This window comes from Lissotriton vulgaris, chromosome 5, assembly GCF_964263255.1.
Source record: "Lissotriton vulgaris chromosome 5, aLisVul1.2, whole genome shotgun sequence".
Lineage (NCBI taxonomy): Eukaryota > Metazoa > Chordata > Amphibia > Caudata > Salamandridae > Lissotriton > Lissotriton vulgaris.
Window position 1 is genome coordinate 1,812,059,349 of NC_141693.1, and position 13,618 is coordinate 1,812,072,966.

The window sequence follows — 13,618 nt, forward strand, 5'->3', positions numbered from 1 at the left end:
AATATTCTTCTTGGACAATATTAATATACTGGTGTGTAGATACAATTTATTCTAACAAATCATAATAATGATCGTGCCTGGACTTATCCAAGTGGTGTGTATAACATGTCAAGAATCAAATGAATGATGAGGCATAACATAAGAAGACAAACAACATCTAAACTCAAAATACATCATCAAGCCCAAGTGGGCAATATATATAATGCACATACACATACAACTGCACTAGGATCTGCAGACAGGCAAAAATCGATGCAGCAAAGTGTACCACCAATCAGGATCAACAAATTAGATCGATGGGCTTAGGCACATTAAACAATCAGACCCTCCAGGATATCGCAATTTTGCGATTTTCAAAAAAATCGCGAAATCGGCAGTTTTGTAAAAATGCAGCGGTTTTTACAAAACTGCCTGCGAAATCCGGCACTTTCTATTGGCTCCGTTGCTCGCATCACCACGGAGCCAATAGAAAGGGTCAGGGGGTCAGGTCAAAGGGTCTCCCGTGTGCATTACCCCCCTCACCTGTGTGCCGCCTCCTCACTCACCAGAGCAGTGTCTCCGGCTGCCGGTAAGGATAGCTACAGGGACTTGGCATGGTGACTTGGCATGGTGACGGAGAGGCAGGAGCGACTTTTATTTACACAGAAGTAGGTCCTGAGACCCCCGCTCAACGACAATTCGCAGTGCAACATGAATGAGGGGGATGAGTGGAGCAATGACCATCAATGAAGAAGCACAGTTTAGATGAATCCACGTTCAGTAAGCTATCAGTGATTGCAAGCTTTCTCATGAGTCCTGCCTTCGGTAGAACACTGTTCCCTACGCGGGTCTCGCTGTAAAAACAAGACGCAGAATGCACTGTGAACCATCTCTTCCTATGTTGTGAATAGAGCAGGCCACTGTGTGCTCGTGTAAAGCATGTTTAATCTTATGACTCATTTATGGAATATTATTAGCGTCACTGATGCTGCTTTACAACTTATACCATTCAGTTCAGATAGAATCGCGGAAAAAGACTCAGCATGATAACAAACATACACAAACAAATACAGATACGTTTTTACAACTAGGTTACATGATCTATGATCTATTTAATGCATATTGTAAACCTCTGAAATGCACCAAAAGTGTTTATTTCTGAAATTATTATAACATGGATAGAACATGCAATAAAATGTCATTCCAAGTGCCACATATGAATGTCACGTACAAGCACTCGACCTATGTGGAAATCTCACACATATCGCAAGGGTAAACTTGGCAGCTACGTCATACTAGAGCTTAATTAACATCAGGACCTTAACGTGATAAGGCACTTTCTTGTAGCAATGTTTAGGTAGAAACCTGTCCCCAGATAACACCATGAAAGCAAATGTGTGGGAATCCATAGACATTTTGGGTGCAGTCACGCCTCGGTCACTAAGAACTCAGGGGCATATTACCAAAGGCATTATCGCTGCATTAGCGGGACTTTTTCCCGCTAATGCGGCGATAATTTTATCGCCCTATTACCAAGCTGTCGCTAACACCAGTTAGCGACAGCTTGTAGGCGATAGCGGGCATTTAGGGGCCCACTTTGCATGTCAGCGATAATTATCGCTAATGACATGCAAAGTGGGCGTGCCAAGATGTTAGCGACAGAAACAGTCGCTAACATCTCTAACTCCTATTAACAACTTTTGGAAATATTCGCGCTAAGCGCGAATATCTCCAAAAGCTAACGCCAGCTAAAAGCAGTTCTTAGCCATGTTATCCAATGGAAGGAGGATAACATGGCTAAGAGCATTGTCACGATAATGCATGAATATCGCTGATTTTTCAGCGATATTAATGCATTTCACAGGATGTTTACCGCTTTTGAGATAAACCTTGATAATATCAAGGTATCTCAGCTGTAAAAATCCTCGGTGCTCGGCGATATTTTTTTCCCGCTAACCAAGCAATAGCGATAATTATCGCTATTGCTTGGTAATATGCCCCTCAATTGCTAGTTTGTGACTCGAGGGTGGATGGCAGAGAGGTTTTAAAGCATGGACACAGTGGGTAATTGCCCAGGGCCCTTCAGTATTTCCTGGTCGCCTGAACCAAAGGGGAGAGAATGTGGTCTCACAGCTAAACTGTCGACTTTGGTGCTGGGAAACCAAGTGAAATCGACTGTGTGATTCTGGGCAAATCACTTAATCTCCCCGTGCCTACCGAAAAAAAAACGAGGAGCATGAATCTGCAAAAAAAAAAAAAGAAAACAAACAATGAGGTTACATAGTCAACGTACATGGTCAAGATTAACATGCCTTTTAACCAAAACAAATGGGCTGAATTGTAAATAAACAAAATGTACATAGCTCCATGTTGTAAAATAACTCAAACAATAAGATATCTGTGTTTGTTGTAAAAAAAAACCAAAATAAAATGCCGCTAAATGCCGCTAAATTTCCATTTTTGTGGTGCAAAATTTTAATTTTTGTGCCGCTAAATTTGCCAATCCATGCCGCTATATCCTGGGGGTCTGAACAATAAGGAAGGGGGATCACACTGCAAACATCCCCTGTAATAGAACAGTTGACTGATAGACAAAAGATAAACAAAGATACAGATGCCCTACAAAAAATGTTTAAAAAAATCTTATCTGTGCAGGAGCCAAATATCCAGGTGCAGTTCATAAGAGAAGGCTAGGGGGCTCCCGCCAGGAGGCAACACCACAGCTAGACGAGATTTCCTTCCATTCTTCCTGAAATAGAAATAACCATACAACTCTTAAAACAAATATACAAACAATAAAAGCTAGCGAGTTGACAATAGTGTGTACGGATGTGAGCGAGTTATAGTAATTTGAAGGTTGTGTACAAATTGTCAATTTGAGGTATAACTATAGTTTCAGAATTTCTAATGTTTGTGTAGTTTAAGTTTGGTTTGTATAGAAAGAATAAATAAAATGTCCCTAACTATAATCTTTAGCCTTTTTTTCATTGATATATATATATATATATATATATATATATATATATATATATATATATATATATATATATATATATATATATATTCAAAGAAAACCAGGTTAAAGTTGCGCTCTCAGGTAATCAGACAAACGAATCCAGAGTGTAATATGAGCAGTTTATTACACAACGCGTTTCAGCATAGAAGCCTTGTTCACGTGAACAAGGCTTCTATGCTGAAACGCGTTGTGTAATAAACTGCTCATATTACACTCTGGATTCGTTTGTCTGATTACCTGAGAGCGCAACTTTAACCTGGTTTTCTTTGAATACTGATTTACCGGACTGCTTCGCCGGCATTTGCGCCAACTCCCATGGGTCCCAGCACCCCAGAAGAAGCGTTTCTCTTGTCTTTTATATATATATATATATATATATATATATATATATATATATATATATATATCCATACTAATATAATAAAGAGTGAGCCCAAACCTTTGAGGCGGGTAATCTCAGGAACCACAGCACCAATCACAACACCCAATACAGCGTTGGAAAGGGCAGTTGCAACAGAAGGACATAGGCTATGCAGACGCCCACCATATACATTTAAAAGGTAAAAGAACCGTGCCAGCAAAGTAGTCCCTTGTGGGCGTGTCTGCGTTGTGCTGTGGGCGTGTTCTGGGGGCGTGACAAACGCTGGGGGCGTGTGGTACGGTCCGCCCTTCATGCCATGTCTCATATCGTGTGCTAATTCCACCCTGCTCCCTTTAAATACACCTGCACCACATAATCATAACCGACCCTTACTCCTTAAAATACCCCAACACCCTTAACCACTAACCCATCTTAACCCTATAAATATACCTTGTACCCCAAAACCCAAATCTATCCCTAAACCCTAAAAATACCCCTATACCCCAAAACCCAAACCTAGCCCTGAACCCTATAAATACCCCTGTACCTCAAAACCCAAACCTACCCCTGAACACTAAAAATACCCCTGTACCCCAAAACCCAAACCTAGCCCTGAACCCTTAAAATACCCCTGTACCCCAAAACCCAAACCTAGCCCTGAACCCTAAAAATAACCCTGTACCCCAAAACCCAAACCTACCCCTGAACCCTAAAATACCCCTGTACCCCAAAACCCAAACCTAGCCCTGAATCCTAAAAATACCCCTGTACCCCAAAACCCAAACCTAGCCCTGGACCCTTAAAATACCCCTGTACCCCAAAACCCAAACCTAATCCTGAACCCTAAAAATACCCCTATACCCAAAACTCAAACCTAGCCCTGAACCCTAAAAATACCCCTGTACCCCAAAACCCATACCTATCCCTAAACCCTAAAACTACCCCGGTACCCCATAACCCAAAACTATATTTGAGCCCTTAAAATAACCAAACACCCCAAATTATATACCTCAGTACCCCAAAACATATACCCCTATACCCATACTTACCTTATCCAAACATTAAAAAAACATGCTTTTACCATTCATGCATTTACAACGAATTTTGTTGTAAATGTATGTGTGGTAAAAGCATATAAAATGTAATGCCATGCGTTATAATGGCATTGCGGAGTCATGGTACTTTCGTAATGAAAGTATGCGGAGTGATGGTATGCGGAAAGAAAGTTGCGGTAAGTACATTGGTGGCACGGTGGCCCACATCTCCAGCAACATACTCATATTTTTTCACCACCCATTTGAAAAATGCACAGGTCTCTCTCAATGATGGCCAGCACCTACATACACTTTTAGACACACCTCCCGCCACAAGTTCTAGAATTGCGAACTTTAGAGCTGGGGAGCTACGTTCGAATCTCGGCATCAGGTCAACATCCTGTGATTCCAGGCAAATCGCTTTGTATCCCCGTGCCTACCACATATGAATGTGTTCTTCTGTAATGTAAATTGTGCTCATGCCATGTTGTCGAGTTTGCGCTATATAATATTGCAAGTATAGATAAAGTAGGGAAACTCAAGTTTACCCACTACTGAACGCGCACTCTTAAGTGCATCAGCAGTGCACTGTGAATCTGAGCGTTTCACAGGCCTGTCACAGATAAGAAATGCTATCAAAACGAAATCCTACAAAACAATATACTACTGGCCGGCAGCTATTCATACCCGGACAACGTCGGGACGGGCTGCTAGTATATATATATATATATATATATATATATATATATATATATATATATATATATATATATATATATATATATATATATCCAAAAGGTCGTCGTAGTACACTCTGCCTTCCGCGCAGAACAACGAAGAAAGCGAGACCACAAGATAAGTGCAGTTTCTTAGTGTAGTTTATTTCGTGCCAAAGTTAGAGCCTGCAATTCCGCCATGAAGCGTTTCACCTCGAGAGAGGCTTGTTCACATATATATATATATTTGTGGGTTTTACTTACCTTATTATGAATACCATGCATTGTAACATCAGGTGCGTGGTAGAGGCAGCATGGAAAAAGTGGTAAAAGCATTCGTTGTATCATCATACAACCGTTCTCCTCATTGCAAGTCACAAAGGAATGTAGCAATACTTTGTTACCCCAAATGCGGTCGCAAAGCTGTAAAAGGTTAAGGCATCTTAAGCTGGGGTGAGAATTAATGTGCAAAAATGTAGTCATCCCTGTAGGACAGCTTCTCCATTGGAAATCGATTTGAATGCTCCACCCACTGTCTTTCAAAATTGGAAACACTTTTTAGAGGTAGCATCTGTCTCTTTAATGGATGTGGGAAGCTTTAAAACAAAGTTTACTGTTTGGGAGAGCAAAAGCAAGGACCGTGGCCCCGGCAGACCACCATCACTGCATTAACAGCCTTTCAGAGCGGCTCGAAAAATGCAACCTACGTAATTAATATTCATTAGCCTGCTGGTTTTGCTATGCCCTCTAAATGCTGCAAATGGGTAATTCGCATTTCGGCTTTTCTGTACCACATCCTCAAATATGTTGTTGTGCACTTTGCCCATCCCCAGTTTATGAACGGGGAAAGTACATCAGAAACTTAGGGGCATATTACCAACGATTAGCGATATTTATCGCTAACTAGGCTTAGCAACGATTGTTTTATCGCTAAGCATCACCGGATATTATCGCTAAGATAACGTGCTATTAGCTACGTTTATCTCCAAAGTGATAATTTTTCCAGCGATAGCGTGAATATCACTGAGTATACAGCGATATTCACGCATTAGCGACTAAATGTTCTTAGCCATGTTATCCACCTCCCAGTGTATAGCATGGCTAAGAACTGGTCTGGGCAGGTGTTCGTTTTTGGCGATATTCGCGCTTAGCACGAATATTGCCATCGCTAAGCCTGCCTTGCTAATAAGCGTTAGCGACGTTAGCGACTGCTTTCAGTCGCTAACGGGTTGGGAACGCCCACTTTGCATGTCATTAGCGATAATTATCGCTAACATGCAAAGCGGGCCCCAAACCGCTCGCTATCCCCTACAAGCTATTGCTAACTGCTGTTAGCGACAGCTTGCTAATAGGGCGATAGAATTTTCGCCGCTTAGCGGCCGAAAACGGCCGCTAAAGCGGCGAAAATTGCCTATTGCCGCCCTTGATAATATGCCCCTTAGTTCCTTTAACTGTGTGGTTGTAATTGGCGTGTGAGCAAGCCCTATAACAGGACTTTTGCATAACATAATAGTGGGAGGTGTAGTACTCAGCTAGTCTGCTGCCCACCATCGTCGCCAAATAGCCACGGAGCAGGTGTAGGCACCTTGCTGGGGGGTCAAGGTGCGGGCTCAGGCTCTCTCACATAGATTCTGGGGAGTTCCATTTTGTAGATCCCTGCTCACAATGATTGAGTAAGGAACATGTGGAGCTTGCAATATGCGTACCTGTGACCTATACTGTATTCCCATCACTACTCTGCATATTTCTTGAACTCGCCGCTCCCTGCTTTTGTCTCCTCTCTTGGCGGTTGAATAACTGTGCGCTTCAGAATGATATAAAATATAATACCATTAATGTCTGTCTGAACATGTTCTTCTTTTCTCCTTTTAGCTTTGTGCTGGTGTCCAGAATACTACTGATTTATTTGACGACTATGATTATGATCCCAACTCCACCTTAGATTATAAGAACTATGAGTCTCCATGCCAGAAGGGGGATGTGCGCCACTTCAGGGCGGTGTTCTTGCCAATAATGTATGCTGGCATCTGCTTCGTGGGCCTTGCTGGGAATGGCCTGGTGATGCTCACCAACATCTACTTCAAGAGACTGAAGACTATGACTGACCTATACTTGCTGAACCTGGCCCTGGCAGATATCCTCTTCCTCCTCACCCTCCCGTTCTGGGCTGTCAGTATTGCACAATACTGGTGGTTTGGTAACTTCTTTTGCAAGATGATCTACTGTGTCTTCAAAATGAGCTTCTTCAGTGGCATGCTTCTCCTCATGGGCATCAGCATTGACCGCTACTTCTGCATTGTCCAGGCGGCTTCGGCACACCGCCACCGCCCCCGGACAGCATTCATTGGAAAGCTCTCCTGCATCCTCATATGGATTGTAGCCTTGATTCTCGCCATCCCGGAGATGGTGCATAGTGGAGTGAAAAAGACCAACAATCTGGAGCACTGCACCATCACTTCCATCAACACTGTGAACTTCACAACAAGCCTAAAAGTATCTCAGATCATCCTTGGCTTCCTTGTTCCTTTGCTGGTGATGTCCTTTTGCTACTTCATGATCATCAAGACTCTCCTGCAGGCACGGAACTTTGAGAAATACAAGGCCATCAAGGTGATCATTGCTGTGGTCATTGTTTTCATTCTCTTTCAGCTTCCCCACAACAGTGTCCTTTTGGCCAAGACTATCTCGACATTTAACTCAACTTTGGACTGTGAGAGGAGCAAGCAGATGGATATTGCAGACGATGTGACCTATAGCTTGGCCTGCTTCCGATGCTGCCTCAACCCCTTCCTCTACGCCTTCATCGGTGTGAAGTTCCGCAATGACCTTTTCAAGCTCCTGAAGGAGCTTGGATGCCTGAGCCAAGAACAGCTGCTCCAATGGTCTACCTGCAGGCATCACAGAAGAATCTCTGTTGTGATGGAGACAGAAACAACAACCACATTTTCCCCCTAAGAGAAGTAAAAACAGCTATACTTATCTAGAAAGTATGGATGCTTTAGAAACTTGTTAACAAGATTCTGCACAAGCTAGTCCTCCTAATTTGCTTGTGAAGATCCCACACTGTTACTCTCTCTTCTAATATGGCCACCACAGATATTGAAAGAGTCTCTTTTAATTACGTCTGTGAAAAGGGCCTCAGACAGGTGTTTTTAAGTGGACCAGTAACCCGACCCCAGGAGAAGAAAAATTATCAAAGACCTCAAGTTGATCTCCTGGATATTCTATTCAACTGCTGATGTATATGATTACCTGGGTTGAATGAATGCACAACATTCTGTGGAAAAAGGGCTGTCAATTAATGACCATGGAAGACCAGGATGGAAGATGGTATCAATGAACTTGAGAACCAAAACATCTTTAAATCCAGATATCATCTTGAACTGAGGACTCAGAGAATCATGCTTCATAAAACCTTGAGCTGATCCAAGGGTTGGACCAGAAACAACATCGATATTGTCATCATTCTTTCATGGATCGGTTAATGCAAATTTAACTATGAACAATGAGAAGCTCTTGCTCTGATGCCTAGACATGGACCATAGGCTTCTCTCCCCTCACAACATCCCACTTACATCTACAAGCATAACATAAGATTGCATCACTAGAAGTACAAGATCTAAGTTGCAGTGGAGAAAAATATGGTCCGAATTTTCGAACTGCAGAGGCAGCATGTGATGTACGAAAACGAGAAAATGTGGGACATGCAAAATCTGTTTAAGCCGACCAATGGTACAAACAAAACAACTTTTTAATTTTGACCGTGCCATTTGTGAGATACAATATTGAGCTACCAATCATCACGCATCTTTGGGTGCCAAATGGACCAATGAACTAAGACAATCTTCCATATTGTAATGGGAATTTCTATAAACAATATGAACAATATAAGCTAACGCTCTATATTTTATATTAACTCAAAGATCTGTTGCTGCATGCTTAATGTTTTAAGGTTGTCAATATCTCAAGCTTTCTAATAGAGTTTTTTTCTTGGATGTTAATAGAATTAATATTCATTATTTTCAAAGGCATGAAGAGAACTTTCCACATCTGGATTGGAGTGCAATGCAAGCAATAGCCGCCTCTTACTAAAACTGAAATGAAAGTCCATTGCAAAAGGGAGAACTCAAATCCACATGCTTCCAAAATTTCTTGAACAGAAGACATAGATCTTATTTTAGAAATGGAGTAATCACTTGATTTCCAGAACAGGAAAATTAGAGACATTGTTTCAGAAGCTATTCAGAACCTCCAGGGTCATTTATCCCTGCATTGAATAATGGCCAAGACATCAAACCTATTAATGATTTAAAGTGGCCATGCAGGGAAAAGAGAACATTCTAGTTTTTAATTAAAATATGAATTCACACAAAGGATAATTTTATTGTTCATCTTAATTATCAAGATACTGCTGAAGTGTTGCAAATATCTTAATTGTTCTGAATGGTGAAAATTCTGTACACTTGACCCCTCATTGAAGGTAATCAGGAGAACAGTTTTCGAGGCCAGGGGATTTTCTTCAGAGGCATAGGTTCAGTTGGTGGAATAAAGCAATCAATGAAAATGCCCAAACGTAAGAGTGTCAAAGCACAGGAATGGGAAAGATTGTATCCTGGCGACACGGAGCGGGGTGATAACCTTACCATTCTAAGATGGTCAGTCTCAACTCAACCAAAATGTACCAGACAGAAATGACCACCCAAATTAAAGCGTTTTAAGTGCATGAGACCCTCGGGTTCTACATTTGTTTGATAATGCTCAATTCTGTTTTTGTGATTGTGTAAATGAACATGCGTCCTTTTCATAATCTGGAAAATGTTGTATGATATACAAGACACCAGAGGTATCAAGCCTGCAGGAACCCACTCATGCCAAGCTGTGTGATCTGAGGTTCCTGGTCATTAGGCCAATTTAAAAGCGTGCTGACAGATACCCAGGAGGAATGTTGCATGTGTGCATGACATTTTTTTGTGCAGGGAATTATAGTCCTGTGTGTTTTACATACACATCAATCAATCAATCAATCAGAGTACTTGTAAAGCACGCTACTTACCCGTGAGGGTCTCAAGGCGCTGAGGGGAAGGGGTGCTGCTACTGCTGGAAGAGCCAGGTCTTGCGGAGTCTTCTGAAGGCGAGTAGGTCTTGCGTCTGCTGTAGGTGGGTAGGGAGAGTGTTCCAGGTCTTGGCGGCGAGGTAGGAGAAGGATCTGCCACTGGAGGTTGTTCGTTGGATGCGGGGGACATCGGCGAGGGCGAGGCTGGCGGAGCGGACCTGGCGGGTCGGGGTGTAGAAGTTGAGTCTGCTGTTCAGGTAGGCTGGTCCGGCGGTGTAGAGTGCTTTGTGTGCGTGGGTGAGGAGCTTGAAGGTGTTCTTCTTGTCGATGGGGAGCCAGTGTCGGTCTCTCAGGTGGGAGGTGATGTGGCTGCGCGGGGGACATTGACGATCAGTCGGGCGGAGGAGTTTTGGATGCGTTGTAGTCGTCGTAGGTGTTTGGCTGGGATTCCTGCATAGAGTGCATTTCCGTAGTCCAGTCTGCTGCTGACGAGGGCCTGTGTCACCGTTCTTCTTGTTTCGGTCGGTCCACTTGTTGATCCTGCGGAGCATGCAGAGGGTATTGTAGCAGGAGACGTTGTTGACCTGTTTGGACATGGAGAGGGAGGAGTCGAGGATGAATCCTAAGTTGCGTGCATGGTCAGTGGGTTTCGGTACTGTTCCCAGTGTGGTCAGCCACCAGGAGTCGTCCCAGGCTGAGGGGGTGGGTCCGAGGATGAGTACATCTGTCTTGTCCAAGTTCAGCTTCAGACGGCTGTTCTGCATCCAGTCGGCGACGGTCTTCATTCCCTCGTGGAGGTTGGTTTTGGCGGTGTGCAGGTTCTTGGTGAGGTAGAGGATGAGCTGGGTGTCATCGGCATAGGAGATAATGTTGAGGTCGTGTTGGCGGGCCACTTGTGTGAGGGGGGCCATGTAGACATTGAACAGCATCGGGCTGAGGGATTAGCCCTGGGGGACGCCGCAGATGATGTTGGTGGTCTCGGATCGGAAGGGCGGGAGGCGGATGCTCTGAGTTCTGCCGGAGAAGAAGGACGTGGTCCAGTCAAGGGCCTTCTCTTGGATTCCGGCTTCTAGGAGGGGTGTCTTAAGAGTGCGGTGGCAGACCGTGTCGTAGGCGGCTGACAGGTCCAGGAGGACGAGGGCTGATGTTTCGCCGTTGTCTAGTTCGCGCCTGATGTCGTCTGTGGCAGCGATGAGGGCTGTCTCGGTGCTGTGGTTTCGTCTGGACCCGGCCTGGGATGGGTCCAAGATGTTGTCTTCCAGGTGGCGGGCCAGTTGCATGTTGACAATTTTCTCTATGACCTTTGCCGGGAGCAGGGAGATGGGCCGGAGGTTCTTGAGGTCCTTGGAGTCCGCCTTGGGCTTCTTGAGGAGGGCGTTGATTTTGGCGTGTTTCCAGCTTTCCGGGAATGTTGCTGTTTCGAAAGAGATGTTGATGACCTTCCGTAGTTGGGGTGCGATGGCAGCGTCTGCTTTGTTGAATATGTGGTGTGGGCACGGGTCTGATGGAGATCCTGAGTGGATGGAGTTCATGACCTTGCATGTCTTGTCGTCGTTGACGTTGGACCAGGAGGTCAGGCGGTTGGCGCTGGTGGTGGTCCCATAGGGGGTGGGGTCTGGCGTAGTTGGGGCGGTCATGGTGTTGAATCTGTCATGGATGGCAGCGATTTTGCGGTGGAAGAAGATGGCTAGTGAGTTACACAGTTCTTGTGAGGGCGGTATGCTGTTGGCGTTAGCCCTGGGGTCGGAGAGTTCTTTTACGATGCCGAAGAGCTCTTTGCTGTTGTGAGCATTGTTATCCAGGTGGTCTTTGAAGGAGGATCTCTTGGCTATTCTCATGAGGTGGTGATGTCTGCGAGGGGTGTCCTTGTGGGCTGCGCGGTTGTCCGGAGTGCGTTTGTGGCGCCATATCTTCTCCAGTTTACAGCAGGCGCGTTAGGAGGTCTGCAGATCGTCGGTGAACCAGGTGGCTCTCTTGCTGGCGTGGTTGTTGGACGGTTTCCTGAGTGGGGCGAGGGTGTTGGCGCAGTCGTCGATCCACTGTCTGAGGTTGCGGGCTGCGTCGTCTGGGTTGTTGGGTTCGGTGGGTGGGTTCTGGGCGAGGGTGGTGATCAGCTGGTCTTTGGTGGTTTTGCTCCAGCAGCGGCGAGGCAGGTGTTGGGTGCAGTGGTGCGTGGTTGGTTTGTTGAAGGTGAAATAGATGCAGCGGTGGTCGGTCCAGTGGAGTTCGGTGGTGTGGTCGAAGGTGACGTGGGTGCCTGTGGAGAAGATGGGGTCCAGTGTGTGGCCAGTGGCATGGGTGGGTGCGGTGACAAGTTGTCTGAGGCCGAATTTGGAGAGGTTGTCGATCAGGGTGGCGGGGTTGGCGTAGTTGTTGTTCTCAAGGTGGAAATTCAGGTCCCCGAGGAGGATGTAGTCTGTGGAGGCGAGTGCGTGGGTGCTGGCGAGGTCGGCGATGGAGTCGCTGAATTGTGCGCGGGGTCTGGGTGGTCTGTAGATGAGTGTTCCTCAGAAGGTGGTGGTGGGGTCGGTGTGGATACGGAAGTGCAGGTGTTCGGCGGTTTTAAGGGTGTCATCTGCATGGGTGGCGACCTTGAAGGTGGACTTGTGGACGATGGCTATTCCTCCTCCGATTCCATTGGCGCGATCCCTGCGGGTGATCTTGTAGCCGTCCGGGATGGCAATGGCGATGTCGGGCGCCGAGGAGTCGTTCCACCAGGTCTCAGTCAGAAAGGCCACGTCTGGGGCAGAGGTGCCGAGCAGGCCCAGAGCTCAACTGCGTGTTTGCATGCGGAGCGGATGTTGAGGAGTATGCATTGGAGGTGTTTGGGTCCGGTCCTTGGAGGTTTGGTGGTTCTGTTGCAGGTGAAGCTGCAGGTGTGGCAGGTAAAAGGTCCGTGAGTCCGTTTCGGTGTGGCTTGGAAGCAGGTGTGGTTTCGGCCGCCGTTGAGTGCATAGACCGTGCTGGTGTCGTAGCGGAGTCTGTGGTTGTGGCCTTCACGGGGTCCAGGGGTTCTGGCGCTGGGCGCGGTCTAGGCACGGACGGGCACAGACGGGCTTGCCTCTGGTGCGACAGCGGCGAGCCCGCTGCGAGCGTCCGCTGCGTGGCCGCGTAGCGGACGCCATTAAAGGCGGGGAGGGAGGGAGGAGCAGCTGGGAGGCACGAGCGGGGCGGGCAGTGGATGACGAGGGGGCGGGGCCACAGGGGAGCAGCGGCGGGAGAGGGTACAGAAGGGAAAAGGGGGTGGGGGGGCGAGCGGTCGCAAGGGCGGGGAAGGCTGAAATTTCAATCAAAAAAATGAAGTAAGCACAGCTCAGCGTTCAATAAACACAGTACAGTGCACAGAGCAGAAAACAGTGGCAGAACGAGCACGGCACAATTAACAGGCACAACTGGGCACAGATACTTTACACAAATAGCAGTGCTGCAGGGGACTGCTGACGAGCGGCACGATCAGGG

The 13,618-nt window shown here is 46.0% G+C and overlaps 1 protein-coding gene across 1 annotated transcript in view; it reads left to right on the plus strand.

Annotated features, from left to right (window-relative positions):
* Positions 1 to 9,479, plus strand: part of CCR7 (C-C motif chemokine receptor 7) — a 108,300-nt gene extending 98,821 nt beyond the window's left edge. Inside the window, exon 3 of the mRNA XM_086924224.1 lies at positions 6,979 to 9,479. Coding sequence (XP_086780350.1) covers positions 6,979 to 8,061 — 1,083 coding nt within the window. The 3' untranslated portion in view covers positions 8,062 to 9,479. The remainder of the gene's footprint in view (positions 1 to 6,978) is intronic.
* The last annotated feature ends 4,139 nt before the right edge of the window (positions 9,480 to 13,618 follow it).